Here is a 12,930-nt window from a genome sequence, read left to right on the forward strand (position 1 = left end):
TCCCATCAGGATTAAGTCTCAACAGGGTATTGCCCATTCTCTTGAGGACTTGAAAGAATTACAGATACAAAATCGGCATGCCAAACCATGTTGCACCAAGAGACTTGTCTCCAATACCATTGCAATCTCGAGTTTGGTTCGAGCCAAGACGCGTTAGATGTTGGAACTTTATTCGATTAACTCGTAAAGAGAAGTTCCCTCGGAACAAGACTTTTCAGTCTAGGATTTTCAATCATGTACATCGCATTAAATGGGTCACAACACACAAAGATGTCTGTTTTCCCAGTATTACGGTAGTGAAACTCTTTAGGGTTTATTGTGACTCATGATGTTCCGGTTGCCACCAATACGGGTATATTAACAACCAAAAAATACCTCTTAGACACGCAAACGTAGAACCACAATCCACCGGGAAGCCTAGCTTTCATCAGAAACTAAAGACGCTTGTATTGGTCACAAGAAGCCATAAACAGATTCTCAGACCATTTTAGTGTCATAAAGTGCTTCACATACTGCGAGCGACCCAGGTGCCAAAACTATAAACCACACAGGCAAAGACATGGCATGGCGGTTTATAACACAATACGGAAATAAGAGAAAACAAGTTGGGTGTGCCTCCCTACAAAAAATATATACTGCATCTGTATTTCTTAAAATACAATATATGTTGTACCCATAGATCTTTCTGCAACTACTAAGAGGGAGGCTAGAAGATTATGTAGGTATAGAGAATGCGAGAACATGCTTCTTGTTAATACCTGTTGGGCCAGGGCCACAAAACCAAACAATACCCAGATATTCTACTAAAACGCAAGCCTAAGCTTAAGGTCTATCTATACAAGTCACCTATACAAGCAAAAACGACGCATAACATTAATGTGAAAGGTGGTTTGGAAATAGAAGGCAAAAGAGCTATTGCAATAGTCCAACGCTATAATCAACAGGGTCTCGCCCGGCTCCTGTAGATTGTAACGTGGCCTACTTAATTCCCCCTTTCCTAGTGCTTTTACTACTTAACGAAGGGTTCTCTTGAGAATATAAAAGTCTTTGCACGGTGATGCGTCTAAGCCGTTAGTACACTTATCTTGGGATTAGTTAACCTTGAGAAAATTCAGTTTCATTTGGTCTTAATACCTATATAAGCTCCTAGCTTGGTGCACTACCTTTATATTCGGGTAAATTTTCCCATTTAATGAAATATATCTCGCTCTAAAGTAGCTTTCTCGCGGTTCTTAAGCAAAGTGGTGAATTAGGTGCTTGGTTCAAGACCATATTAATATAAACGTATTCTTATAACTAAATCAAATGTAGACCGCATGTTATGCACGTGCAAAGTTGGACTGCATTCATGTCACGGACTGAGCACCAAAGAAAAGCATTCATATGTTCCATCCCTAATCGATAATTGCCACCATCATAACTAGGTAATCATCATTAACACATATGGCCATTTGCCACCAATATCATCATCCTCCTTCAAGGATCTAGCTCAAGAATGTAGCCATAACAAGGTATACAGAAACAACATGACCCACCCTTTTCAAATCAATTCTCTAATTCGCGTAGTTTTGCCAAATCGCGATCATCATGAGGATCCGCTGTTGTCCGCGCAAGAAAACGCGCCTCCAATCAGTCCGTTGGCGTAGGCGTCAATGATATTTTGGACAACACCGTAGGTTCCTCCGATTGTCAAGAAGACTGCCAAGAAGATCATAAGCCAATTTAACCAGTACACCACCACCTCCCACCAAGTTCCCTGGCGGTAGTGTTGATGGTCAAAAACCCAGAGGTAGCCTGGGAGACCAAGGGCCAGAGGTGCGAACGTCAAGCTTCCTGCCAGAGCAAGCAAGTAGTTGAATATGGGAATGCCGGATGCTAGGAGGTATGATACAGCTGACATGGCGAAAGTGCATCCAATCCACACGGACCAGTGGACAACCGAGTTCTTCTGCAGGTGAACTGAGTTGCGCAGAAGTCGAACAAAGAGATACTTGGCGGCAACGTGAATGTATAGACATGCGCTGACCATCAGACCGGTCAGGCCAATGCCATAAGACACTTTCTTGACAACGTCACCAGCGCTCCCTAGAGAAGGGGACGCCACCCATTGGCCGCACCAACGGTATACTACGAGAGAGAAAGTCAAGTAAGAAGCTGTGACAACTCCCATGCAAAGATACACAGCCTTGTTGTAGTCTCTTGGCTTCTTCATCTCCGAAATAACGGGAAGAAACGCAGAAGTGCCTGCGCCGGAACAGAAGATAGTAGCGACGGACGTGATGCCGGTGACAAAGTTAGGGTTGCCAATGGCGTGGTATCCGAGATCGAAGTCACCAGTCTGTGGAGCAGCGGCAGGTCTGCCCACCTGCGTGACGGCAACTCTGTGAGATTGTTAGCAAATGGATTGTTTACATAGACCAATCAGCAGATGAAACCTACACAACAATGAAGACGGCAATGTATACAGACAAGAACCCAGCCCACGTCAACCACGCGATTTTCTCAAACTTGCGAATGCTGGCAAGAATAAAAACTGCAGCTGTTGCAACCAACATGAAATAGTTGGTGCAAATAGCGTGGTTCGAAAGGGCGTTGAAGGCAACCGATGTACCAAAGATTCCGGACGCGCCAACAATCGCATACGTGACAAGAAATAAGACTCCAACAATTTCTTTAAGCCAGACACCTCCAACTACTTGAGCCATATCGGCAATGGAATGGCAACCGGCATGAGTGTTGCGGAAGTTTCCTTGGATGATGGCACAGTATGTGTTCAGAAATTGCCACCCCAAGACATTGATGGCACCTGGGAGTGCGCCGAGGACATACATGGCGGAGGGAATCGTAAGGACGCCGGTAGCAAAAATGACTGCAACAAGTTAGACTCAAATTCGAGTTATCCTAAAGAAGAAACTGCCTTACCCTTGAGAAAGATGACCGAGGCTTGGATCCAGCCAACTGTCCGGAAGTCAACTGCTCCTTCACTACGCTTGAAGATCTCAAATGCATCCTCGGCGTTTTCGAGCTTGCCCGCGTCAATGCTTCCACTAGTGCGAGCCGGCGCCGGCGTAATGGCTTCGGCCTTTTCTGAATTGGTTTGAGACATATCGCTGATGTTTGGCTCAATGAGCCAATGTTCTTGTCGTTGCGGGAAGGCGTATTCGAGTTATCGCTGCACGGTTTCAAGACATCGCCACAATACCATTTATAGATCATAGAATGCTTGCCAGACTTGGAGCATTTACCAGAGGGAGCGAGAACTTAGGTGTTGCTTATCTCGTAGCGGCAAAATGTTTCTGACAAAAGATAGGCATCAACATGGCAGCTTCAGATGCAACTCCAAGGTTTGTGGGTCACCGTGCCAAGTCGGCAGTCAAAGTTGAACTTCCGTGTCCAGGGGTTGGACGCGAGTTTGCGGGGTTTAACTAGGCTAGCGCGATAAGGAGGTTGGGGTACAATATTGCTAAGGTGTTGGAGTACGCCTTCGAGACCTCGGTGCAGAGTCGGAGTCGTGATAGATCTACTACTCCAAGATCCACTTCTTGGCGAACCTGGGGCGATTTGTACGATAGGCACGGGATCAGGGTTACCGACGAATTTGGAGGTCTTGCATTATGAAATGCTACCCATGTAGTTGGTGAGGTGTTAATATTCAACTCGATACTTCGTGACGCAAGGCTGGGAATTTGGGTTGGGTTTTATTTTTATTCTATTATAGCGCTAAAGTGGATGCTTTTCCAGTGGTAGTGGTAGTGATGTGGATGAACGCCGGTACGCCAAAGGCGAATAGAAGACGTGGGTGATCGGAGAAGGTAGTTATGCCCTCCTACTATGTGAGTCCACTCCACTCAGGCAGGTGACTATATATCCGTGCTTCGACAGGAAGTCCACTTGGTTTACAATCGGACTGGGCCTATAACAAATGAGCAGGGGAAAAGCCATATAAATGTCATCACGTGAAATAGGATATAATCTACACAAGACCACGAGCTTTGATATCATAAATTCCTCGAGACAAGATGGCATCGAGTTCATGCCTATTTTCTATCATGGTGACTTCTTGAGAATAGCGCCTCGCTCTGCGGGCATAATGGCTCCCGGTGAAGGCGCTGTCCTTGCTTTGAAGTCGTCACATATCTGCTCCATTGTAACGAACTCAACACCCTCATGCTTCTTCATGTGCTCAATAAGTCTCTCATGCATCAAGAGGGCATGTGGACGGCCCGATACGTCTGGATGAATGGTCAATGGGAAGATAAACTCATCGTACTCGCGATAGAAGTAGTCAAAGTGATCTCTCCAAATGTCCTCCACATCTCTCGCATTGACGAAGCCGTGACTGTTGGGTGCGTCTTTGATGAACATCATGGGCGGAAGGTCGTCCAGATACCAGTTGGACGGAAGTTCTACTAGCCCGGTCTCTTGGCCCCTGACGAGCGGCTTCATCCATTCGCTAGGTTTCTTCTTGTAGTCGATCTTGGTCCATTCATCACCAGTCCGCAGGTAGTACGGCTGGCAGTCATGGTGACTCATACTGTGGTCATATTCGATACCGTAATCAAGCAGGAGTTGTGCACCCTCCTTGCTTGTTTCCCACCACGGAGCAACACTGCCTCTAGGAGGCTTGCCCACAAAGTCTGTAAGCATTCGATACGTCTTGTCAAGGATCTCCCTTTGCTGTTCAATCGTCATATCAGTTGGGTTTTCGTGCGAGTAGCCGTGGAGACCAATCTCATGGCCTGCATCTCGAACCGCGGCCATGTCTTCTGGAAACGTTTCAAGGCTGTGTCCGGGAATGAACCAAGTCGCTTTGATGTCATATTTGGCAAGCAGCTTGAGAACCCTTTGGACGCCAATGGTTCCCGCAAAGTAGCCTGGAAAAAGTTAGATTCACCTTCGAGTCACTATGCAGCACAAGGTCTTGGGGCTAGGTTCACCTCTGCTGATGTCGTTTGAGGAGTCTTCTCCTCCATACGATCCCAGCCAACCAGCGACCGCGTCCACATCGACGCCATAACTGACGAGCACGCGCTTCTTGCCCATGGTGTTTCAGGATCGTGTATCCGCCAGATTGCCGTTTTTGGTCGTATGAAGAAATGTCGGTTGTCTTCTGCTTTGTTTTTTAGGATTGTAATTTACGCGCGTTCGCAAGGGATGCGGGGTCTAAGGGATAGGAGACGACAGCAAAGCTGATTGGGAGTGACAAACGTGCTTTTATGAAGTCATAGGTCAATGAACCAGTGAGGGGTAAGTCTCTTCTTATCGAGTCGTTACCTAGTTTACCGAACATTACGATAGCGCAAGTCCTCTCATAAACTTTGACATTCAGTGGGGTAGCTCGGCCTATCCAACTCATTAAGGCGAACCCAGATACGGATATTATGGCAGCGTTTATTGGGGTCGTACACTGTGTCAATTAAAGTTTGTTGACAAGGAGGTTGTCCGGCATCCGATTAGCATTGGAGTTGTTGATAAGAGACGACGAAGTTGGAGAAGAAAGTTACCAGATATGCGCTAGCCGACCCCGCACCCAAGATAAGGATTCATCTCCAAGTCACATTGTCAGCCTGGAGTTTCAATATCACCTCAAGGGTGGCAGGTCTGACAGTTAATGATATGAGAACGATACCTTGATTCAAGCTCTACTCGTCAAAATCCGGTAGATCAATTTGATTATTGCATACCATCACCTGTGGTCGGTTCAACATTGACCCCCGACGACGAATATGACATGGGCAAACATTCCACGTAGAATGCGCGCAGCGCAAATCTCTGAGGTTAGTGTCCCCGATGTTCCTTTCTGTTTTCTTTGATACTAACTTCAACCCAGTATCACAAGCCATACGAGTTAGTTGAGAAAGATGTGCCAAGCATTCGTGAGAATGAACTTCTTATCAGAGTTCACGCGGCCGGATTCTGTCACTCAGATCTGCAGGTTCTACAGGGTCAGTTCGGATCACGCTTAGGCATGACCGCGTCCCATGAGCCTTCCGGTACCGTCGTCCTTGTTGGAAAGAATTGCAGTGATAATTGGAAAATTGGTGATCGAGTTGGGGCTCTTAATTTCAAGAACTCATGTGGCCAATGCAGCGGCTGCGGGTTGGCGAAGCGGAGATACAATCGACTGGATCCCCGCTTCTGCAACAGAAGAGAAACGGCGGGATTCCAACATGACGGAGCATTTGCAGAGTATCTCGCTATAGACCCCGAAACGACAGTTCACTTACCTTCGTCCTTGCCGTTCGACCAAGCAGCGCCACTGATGTGCGCTGGTGCGACAGTATGGGGCTCATTAGAAAAAGCCACAGCCGGGCTAGACTCTGGAGACACTGTAGGCATCATCGGCATTGGCGGTCTCGGCTTCCTCGCTTTACAATTTGCTAGCGCGATGGGCTTTCGTACAGTAGCAGTTGACAGTCGCCCGGCAGGGAGACAATTGGCTACTGAGATGAAAACCCAGGATTTGAAACCCTCAATAGTTGTCGACTCTGGCTCAAAAGATGCCACAGCTACGATCATGGAATTTACGGGAGGAGAGGGACTCGCTGCCGTTATAGCCTGCACAGACTCTCTGTCAGCCAATAATTGGGCTCTGACACTGCTTCGGATTGGAGGTGTAATGGGTGTTCTAGGTCTGCCAGCAGAAAACTGGAGGTTTGATTCAAGTGTGATCATCTTTCGGGAGCTCACCATTCGGGGAAGCTATGTGGCTAGTAGAGAGTCAACTGAAAGGATGATGGAGGTTGTAGAGAGGGCTAACATCCGATCCCATATCACCTTGGTGGCCTTCGATGAGATTCCTGGAATCCTCGCGGCGTATCAAAACAGTGATTTTAAGGGTAGACTTGTAGTTAAAGTAACAGATTGAAATGGGGATGCACTCAATATTGAGATAGCAGTGGTCATAATTCATAACATGGGGGGACCGTGGAATCTGAATAGAAAACTGTGAATGAGGAAGGCCGGCCTCAAACTGTTTGGCACATGAAAGGGGTGAGGACCAAGGTGCCGATGTAGATCGTGCGGACCAGCGGTTTCAACCCAATTGGATTTCGGCAATCTCGGCATATTCGATTATCTAGCAGTATGCTCTCCTCCCCTTTGATTTGTCTTCTTCTTTATTCCTCTCCAACAGTTACAATTTGTGCTAGAAGCCCAAAGTCGTATCGAACGCTGAATGAAGCATTGCGTTGCTCTTATCAAACTACCGCAACTGCGTGGGATTGGGGTCAACCAGAGTTCTCCAACTTGGATCCGTGTTCGCCCCTTGCTTACCCCATCGACCCCTCCAACAACAATCATGGTGGGGTCACCAAGGACGGCGGGGTCTGTCTGCTAATTACCACCATACCATCAATGGCGACTTCAATGTGTTTGTCAACGAGAGCCCGCCGGGCCACTAAGCGGGCTAATGTTTGTCGTAAAAGCTTTCCATAATTTCCTGCAGCCTGGAAGTGGACTCAATTCTCAAATCTTTATGAGGAACCTGTTGTCTAATACTTTTACCGCGACGAACAATCACAACACATTGGTAACCCAGAAGACGAGGAGGAGCCCCATTAACTCAGCATGTCCGTCTTCTTCAAGGACATTTCCACGTTAGTAGTCTGTCATGTCTTAATTGAAACCCACTAACTAATTTGATTTTCAATGGATTAGAGATAACCCTGTGCAAAAGGGAGACGTTGAAAAACTCCTCGAGCCACTTGGTCTTTCAATCAAACCGGAAGAGTCGGCAGACTACCAAAGGCTCCTTGCCGCAGTCCATGATTGCGCAACCCGTATCGATGAGTTACCTGATTACCAGCCGATTCCAAACACGGAACGATATCCCCGCGAAGAAATACGTCTTCCTACATCAGGGGAGCAAGATTTTGGTCATGCATGGGCCTATCGATTCCTGATCAGGGGCAACTCTCATACGGACTCTTCTTTGGTGCCTTTGAAAGGTAGAACTGTATGCTTGAAAGACTGTATTGCCGTTGCAAGCGTACCGCAGTTCTTCGGAAGCGATGCATTTCCCCCGTGGACACCTTCCACAGACGCAACGGTAGTGACACGAGTCCTGGACGCTGGGGCTGATATCCTGGGCACGGCGACGTGTGAACATTTCTGCAACTCGACTGCATCTTTCACTAGCGCCCAGGGAACCATCGAAAACCCGCATGGGCAAGGATATTCTGCTGGTGGCAGCACATCTGGCGGTGCGGCTCTGGTAGGCTCAGGAAAGATTGACATCGCCCTCGGAACAGACCAAGGGGGTAGTATCAGGGTTCCTGCAGCATTTTGTGGTTGCGTTGGGTTGAAGCCGACCCATGGACTAGTGCCGTTCACAGGTATCACAAGCGGCGATCCAATCGACGACCACGCCGGTCCCTTGTGCCGGACAGTCATGGAAGTTGCACAATGCCTGGATACTATTTCGGGATATGACGGTATTGACGACAAGTCTTTGGGAGCTGCCGCTCACGGCTGCTACGACTTTTGCGCTTCTCTTCAATCATCCTCTGGCCGTTTACAAGGGGTGAAGATTGGTCTCCTGAAGGAAGGCTTCAACCAGGAAATCATTGAGCCCAGAGTGAGAGACCACGTCATCGCAGCTGCTCGAAAGCTAGAGTCATTGGGAGCGACCATTGATGAGGTGTCTGTTCCTCTCCACCTAGAGGGGCCTTCAATATGGACAATTCAGCAACGTATCGCTGGCTCTTCTGGTATCTTGGGAAGGACTTCTGGACGAAGAGGCCTGGGTCTTACCGAGTTCGATAAGGCTCGGTTGCCCTGGTCTAACTCGAGCTTCCAGAAACTCTTCCCTTCAACCAAGAACACCGTCATCAACGGCTTATATCTTTCTGAAAAGTTTCCCAGCCTGTATAGTAAGACTGTCAACATCGGTCGACAGATCAGGGATGCCTATGAAAAGGTATTCGAAACGTACGATGTAATCATCATGCCAACAACACCCTTTGTTGCACCACGACATGGATCCCGCGAGTCGGTTCTGGGTTCTTTTGAGCCCACAATTGGCCTGACAACAAATACTGCCGTCTTCAATGTCACGGGACATCCTGCTATGTCTATACCTGTTGGCTTTCTTCCTGCAAAAGACGATGGGCAAGTTTTAATGCCTGTGGGTATGCAGGTGATTGGTGGACTATGGCAAGACAAGAAAGTGCTCAATGTTGGGTTTGCCTGGGAAACCAACTTTGACTGGAAAAGTATCAATGGTCACGGGAATATAGCTCAACCCCTCCCAGAATCTCTGAACACTGGAACACACCCGAAAGTTGATGGAAGGCCAATGCCTGAGGTAAATGGTACAACATCACCAAGCCTCAAGCGAGTGAAGGTTTCTGTTTAGGCCCTCTATCATAGGCAGCCCCGATAAGGACTCTATCAATTCCATTCCAGCACTTACAGTCCATAACGTAGTATACATAGCTTATTGGCGTATCAAAATCACATTCATTACCGTGATTGAGCGCCAACGACTTCTTCCACCCTGCTCAACGTTTCTGTCTGGTCTTTAATGTGGATCATATTTTTTACGTCTCTTGGTATGTAATCTTTCATTTTCCCTGTGGGTGATTCGACGTTGCTCGTAATGCTCGAAGAGCACTTCAAGTCAGTGTTGATTCGTGTATCGTGGTCTCCATGCCTCTCCTCCCCGTGCACGTGGATCCTGGCGACAGAAAATGAAAATGCCAGGCTGTTGTCTTGCGACTCCCACATTCTCTCATCGGACGCCTTCAACGTAACTTGTCTCGTCCTTAACCCAACAAATGTTACTTCGGAAACAGCTGCCTCCTCAAACTGTACACTGCGCATTGTGCGGAAGATTCAATAGTTGGCGATCTAGTTGTATAGTTTCCCATACGCGCCGAATGACCCGCAAAGGAAAGGAGTCCTGGCAAGATATATCACTCGCAAATGAGTTGCGAATATCGGACTTTTGCACCTGGGAAGATACTCCATTTGACCCGAGTACAACGGCTGGCACAATCCATAAAGTCAAGTGCGATAAGGCGGAATCGTCATGCAAGCGACATATCAGGACAGGTTGGAAATGTGAAGGATATAGGCAGATTTCATCTAGGTAAGAATCAGACAGCTTGTACAGCTCCATCAGGCTCTTCATGTAGTCAGGCGTGTTCGTGAGTTCCCAGCATTGCTGTACTTTCTTGACGTAGCAGGGCCACTTCTGTCAGAAGCCGTCGACCCCTGTTTCTGCACACACATGGTTGTGCAATTTAGTACCTTTGAGTCTGCTATCAGACACGCCTTTACAGCAATTAATAGTGTACACAAGTATGCTTAAGCTACGTTGGAATTAGGTACTTCGATACAGTACCAATACGACAACAAGCATCTTGCAATCTCGCCACTAACACGCAGCCACAATTTAAGGGTCACAGGAACTGACAACAAAAAGCCCTTAGTTTTGACATATCCAGCCGGTTAAGAGAGTTGTCTCTGTTTTTGGCGAAGGAACTACAGGTTTATCTAGCATAGAAGAGCTCGAGGGCCCTCTACCTGATAATTTTGAATGCTTTCAGACCCACAACTGATATTTGTCATCTTTTTTAACTGAATGGCAGAACTAAAACATGCTCACATCGGAGCACACAACGCAAGCAGCAAGTCAGCTCCTAAAGGGAAAAGGACCAAGAATTCAATATTGTCATACCTAAAACCTCCGTAGAACAGCTACGATCAAAAGGCTTATAGTCCACTAGTAAAAGCCCTTCAATGGCTTGCAAGCATCTCATCTACGGACTCTAATATAAGTGAGGCTGGTTATGAACGTTGACTTCCGAAATACTTTAAGCAGTTGCTCTTGTCAGAAACTGAGGTACCGGAGGTCTCACACTTGAATACTTCAAGACGACCACACTTCATCTTTGAAGCAGATTTCGGGGCTGTGCTCTTCTTTCTGTTGTTTGCCTGCCCTGCTGAAAACTCGTCTCGGTTTCCTAAAACCTACCCGTCTTGGATTTTACGAGGGAAGACATAGCGATCACGTATACATCTGAATGCCAAGGCTTGGACGCAAATCATCCAGGTAGAGCACGGCATCAACTTGGATGGACCTGGGCAACCTATCTCTTGGCCTTCCTACGTCTTTCCACCTGATGAACTGACGGTGACAGGCTTTTGGAAAGGACTGCCAGCACGCAAAGAACGTTCTCATATACGAAGAGGATATTTCGCGTTGGACCAAAAAGCTTCGAATATGCAAAGGTACGTGCGAGGACTATCTACAAGCAGCCGACAGGGTAGGTTGTAGCTCCTGAAAAAAACGAACCTGCATACCATATCGACGTGTTCAATTCACTGCTATGCAGTTTAGCCCCTCATAACGAAGTGTTTGTTATGGCTCGAGTCAGTTTAGTGATAAGCCGCAGCCAAGCTCACAGTTCATTGACTGGCCTTCTCCCCTACTAATTTCCCAGTGAAGATTTAATTAGTAATATGCAATAAAATAGTTCGGAGGTAGTAGAATGTTTACCCATGTTACAGCTAAGCTCAAAGTGCCTCTGCTATGTCTTTCAATTGTCCGCTGTAATTATCAAAACATTTTCAAGAAATACAGACACCCTCACTACCCCGAACCTTCGACTCTAATTGATAGTGTATCCGCCGTCAACCACCAATGCATGCCCTTGAATAAACGAGGATTGGCTGGAACATAGAAACAACACTGCGTTTGCCACTTCTTCGGGCGTTCCCATCCGCCTCATGGGTGCAATATCGATCGCGGGTCTCAGTCTATGAATCAACTCTTCGGATGCGGTTGTCATCGGCGTGGCAATTACGCCTGGACAAACACAATTAACCCTGACTCCATCTCGAGAATAATCTATGGCATCTGAGCGGGTCATGTTGATTACTGCAGCTTTAGAAGCGCAATATGGCGCTATAAACCCCCGCCATGTTAGTGGTTTGCCCTTAAAGCAGAAAGATGGTACCACCTACCAGCCGCTGGCCGCGCAACGACACCGAGTTGACTAGCAATGTTGACAATAGCTCCTCGCTGGCTCGGATGCTCCTCATGCGGCTTCTGGCTTAACATTTGGCGTAAAACAGCACGAGACACCAACCAGCTACCCTTATAGTTGACGTTTGTGACGAGGTCGAAAGCAGCCGTTGATGTTTCGTGTGACCGCAACGATTCCCCTAGAATCCCGGCGCAACTAATGGAGTAATCGATACGACCGAATCTTTTGCTAGCTTTTCCCACAAAAGTATTGACAAAGGCTTCGTCTGAGATATCCCCTTCTTGACTTATCACCTGGGCTTCGGGATCGATTTGAAGAATTGCTTCCCGTGTGTCTGATAGTGACTTTTTGTTCAGGTCGGTAATAGCAATTTTCGAACATCCGGATCGCGCGAAGCCTTTGGCAACAGCGGAACCAATGCCTGCACCAGTATGTCAGGTTCCGGCCTTGGAAGCGAGGGGGATCTTACCAGTTCCTCCAGCACCAGTAATGAGGGCAACTCCCGGAAACCTGTACATGTTGAATATGGCAGGGGACTCTTTCTTTGGATCACAATGTCATACATTCAAGAGTCTGTCAGCCGCGTCCAAATGGGAAGTAAATCGTAGCATCGGATACCGTCAACTTGAATCAAGTCCTACGTACGCCAGCTTCATTTTCTGCTACGCCCAAGTCGCTCTTGTATCCAACTGGTGGATACTGCGGGGAAGCAGACGACACGATATCGGTGTGGGACAGAGTAAGCATCCAATTGCCACTAGGGAGTAGCATCCATGACGCACCCAAATGCCAAGCACTAGATAAACTACTATGTAGATAAACTAGAGTAACAGGGTCGTATCGTGTCAAGGGTGCGTGGTTACGAGTCAGACTCCAAAAGATAGCGGGCGATCCACGGCAGTTGGAGGTTATCTGTGAACGAGAAACGACCCAC

The 12,930-nt window shown here is 47.5% G+C and overlaps 5 protein-coding genes across 5 annotated transcripts; 2 read left to right on the plus strand and 3 right to left on the minus strand.

Annotated features, from left to right (window-relative positions):
• Positions 1 to 1,585: 1,585 nt before the first annotated feature.
• Positions 1,586 to 3,106, minus strand: GLRG_11101 (transmembrane amino acid transporter; the record flags this gene model as incomplete). Its single annotated transcript, XM_008101786.1, has 3 exons — positions 1,586 to 2,381; positions 2,440 to 2,869; positions 2,923 to 3,106. The coding sequence occupies 3 exons, from the start codon at positions 3,104 to 3,106 to the stop codon at positions 1,586 to 1,588; spliced, it is 1,410 nt and encodes a 469-aa protein (XP_008099977.1).
• A 941-nt stretch (positions 3,107 to 4,047) lies between these two features.
• Positions 4,048 to 5,043, minus strand: GLRG_11102 (polysaccharide deacetylase; the record flags this gene model as incomplete). The annotated part of the gene is made up of 2 exons (XM_008101787.1): positions 4,048 to 4,874; positions 4,938 to 5,043. The coding sequence occupies 2 exons, from the start codon at positions 5,041 to 5,043 to the stop codon at positions 4,048 to 4,050; spliced, it is 933 nt and encodes a 310-aa protein (XP_008099978.1).
• Positions 5,044 to 5,726: 683 nt separating this feature from the next.
• Positions 5,727 to 6,868, plus strand: GLRG_11103 (alcohol dehydrogenase GroES-like domain-containing protein; the record flags this gene model as incomplete). The annotated part of the gene is made up of 2 exons (XM_008101788.1): positions 5,727 to 5,777; positions 5,831 to 6,868. The coding sequence occupies 2 exons, from the start codon at positions 5,727 to 5,729 to the stop codon at positions 6,866 to 6,868; spliced, it is 1,089 nt and encodes a 362-aa protein (XP_008099979.1).
• Positions 6,869 to 7,569: 701 nt separating this feature from the next.
• On the plus strand, positions 7,570 to 9,358 carry GLRG_11104 (amidase; the record flags this gene model as incomplete). The annotated part of the gene is made up of 2 exons (XM_008101789.1): positions 7,570 to 7,598; positions 7,660 to 9,358. The coding sequence occupies 2 exons, from the start codon at positions 7,570 to 7,572 to the stop codon at positions 9,356 to 9,358; spliced, it is 1,728 nt and encodes a 575-aa protein (XP_008099980.1).
• A 2,260-nt stretch (positions 9,359 to 11,618) lies between these two features.
• On the minus strand, positions 11,619 to 12,514 carry GLRG_11105 (short chain dehydrogenase; the record flags this gene model as incomplete). Its single annotated transcript, XM_008101790.1, has 3 exons — positions 11,619 to 11,815; positions 11,974 to 12,417; positions 12,466 to 12,514. The coding sequence occupies 3 exons, from the start codon at positions 12,512 to 12,514 to the stop codon at positions 11,619 to 11,621; spliced, it is 690 nt and encodes a 229-aa protein (XP_008099981.1).
• Between the last annotated feature and the right edge of the window lie 416 nt (positions 12,515 to 12,930).

The sequence above is a fragment of the Colletotrichum graminicola genome (genome assembly GCF_000149035.1).
Source record: "Colletotrichum graminicola M1.001 genomic scaffold supercont1.75, whole genome shotgun sequence".
Lineage (NCBI taxonomy): Eukaryota > Fungi > Ascomycota > Sordariomycetes > Glomerellales > Glomerellaceae > Colletotrichum > Colletotrichum graminicola.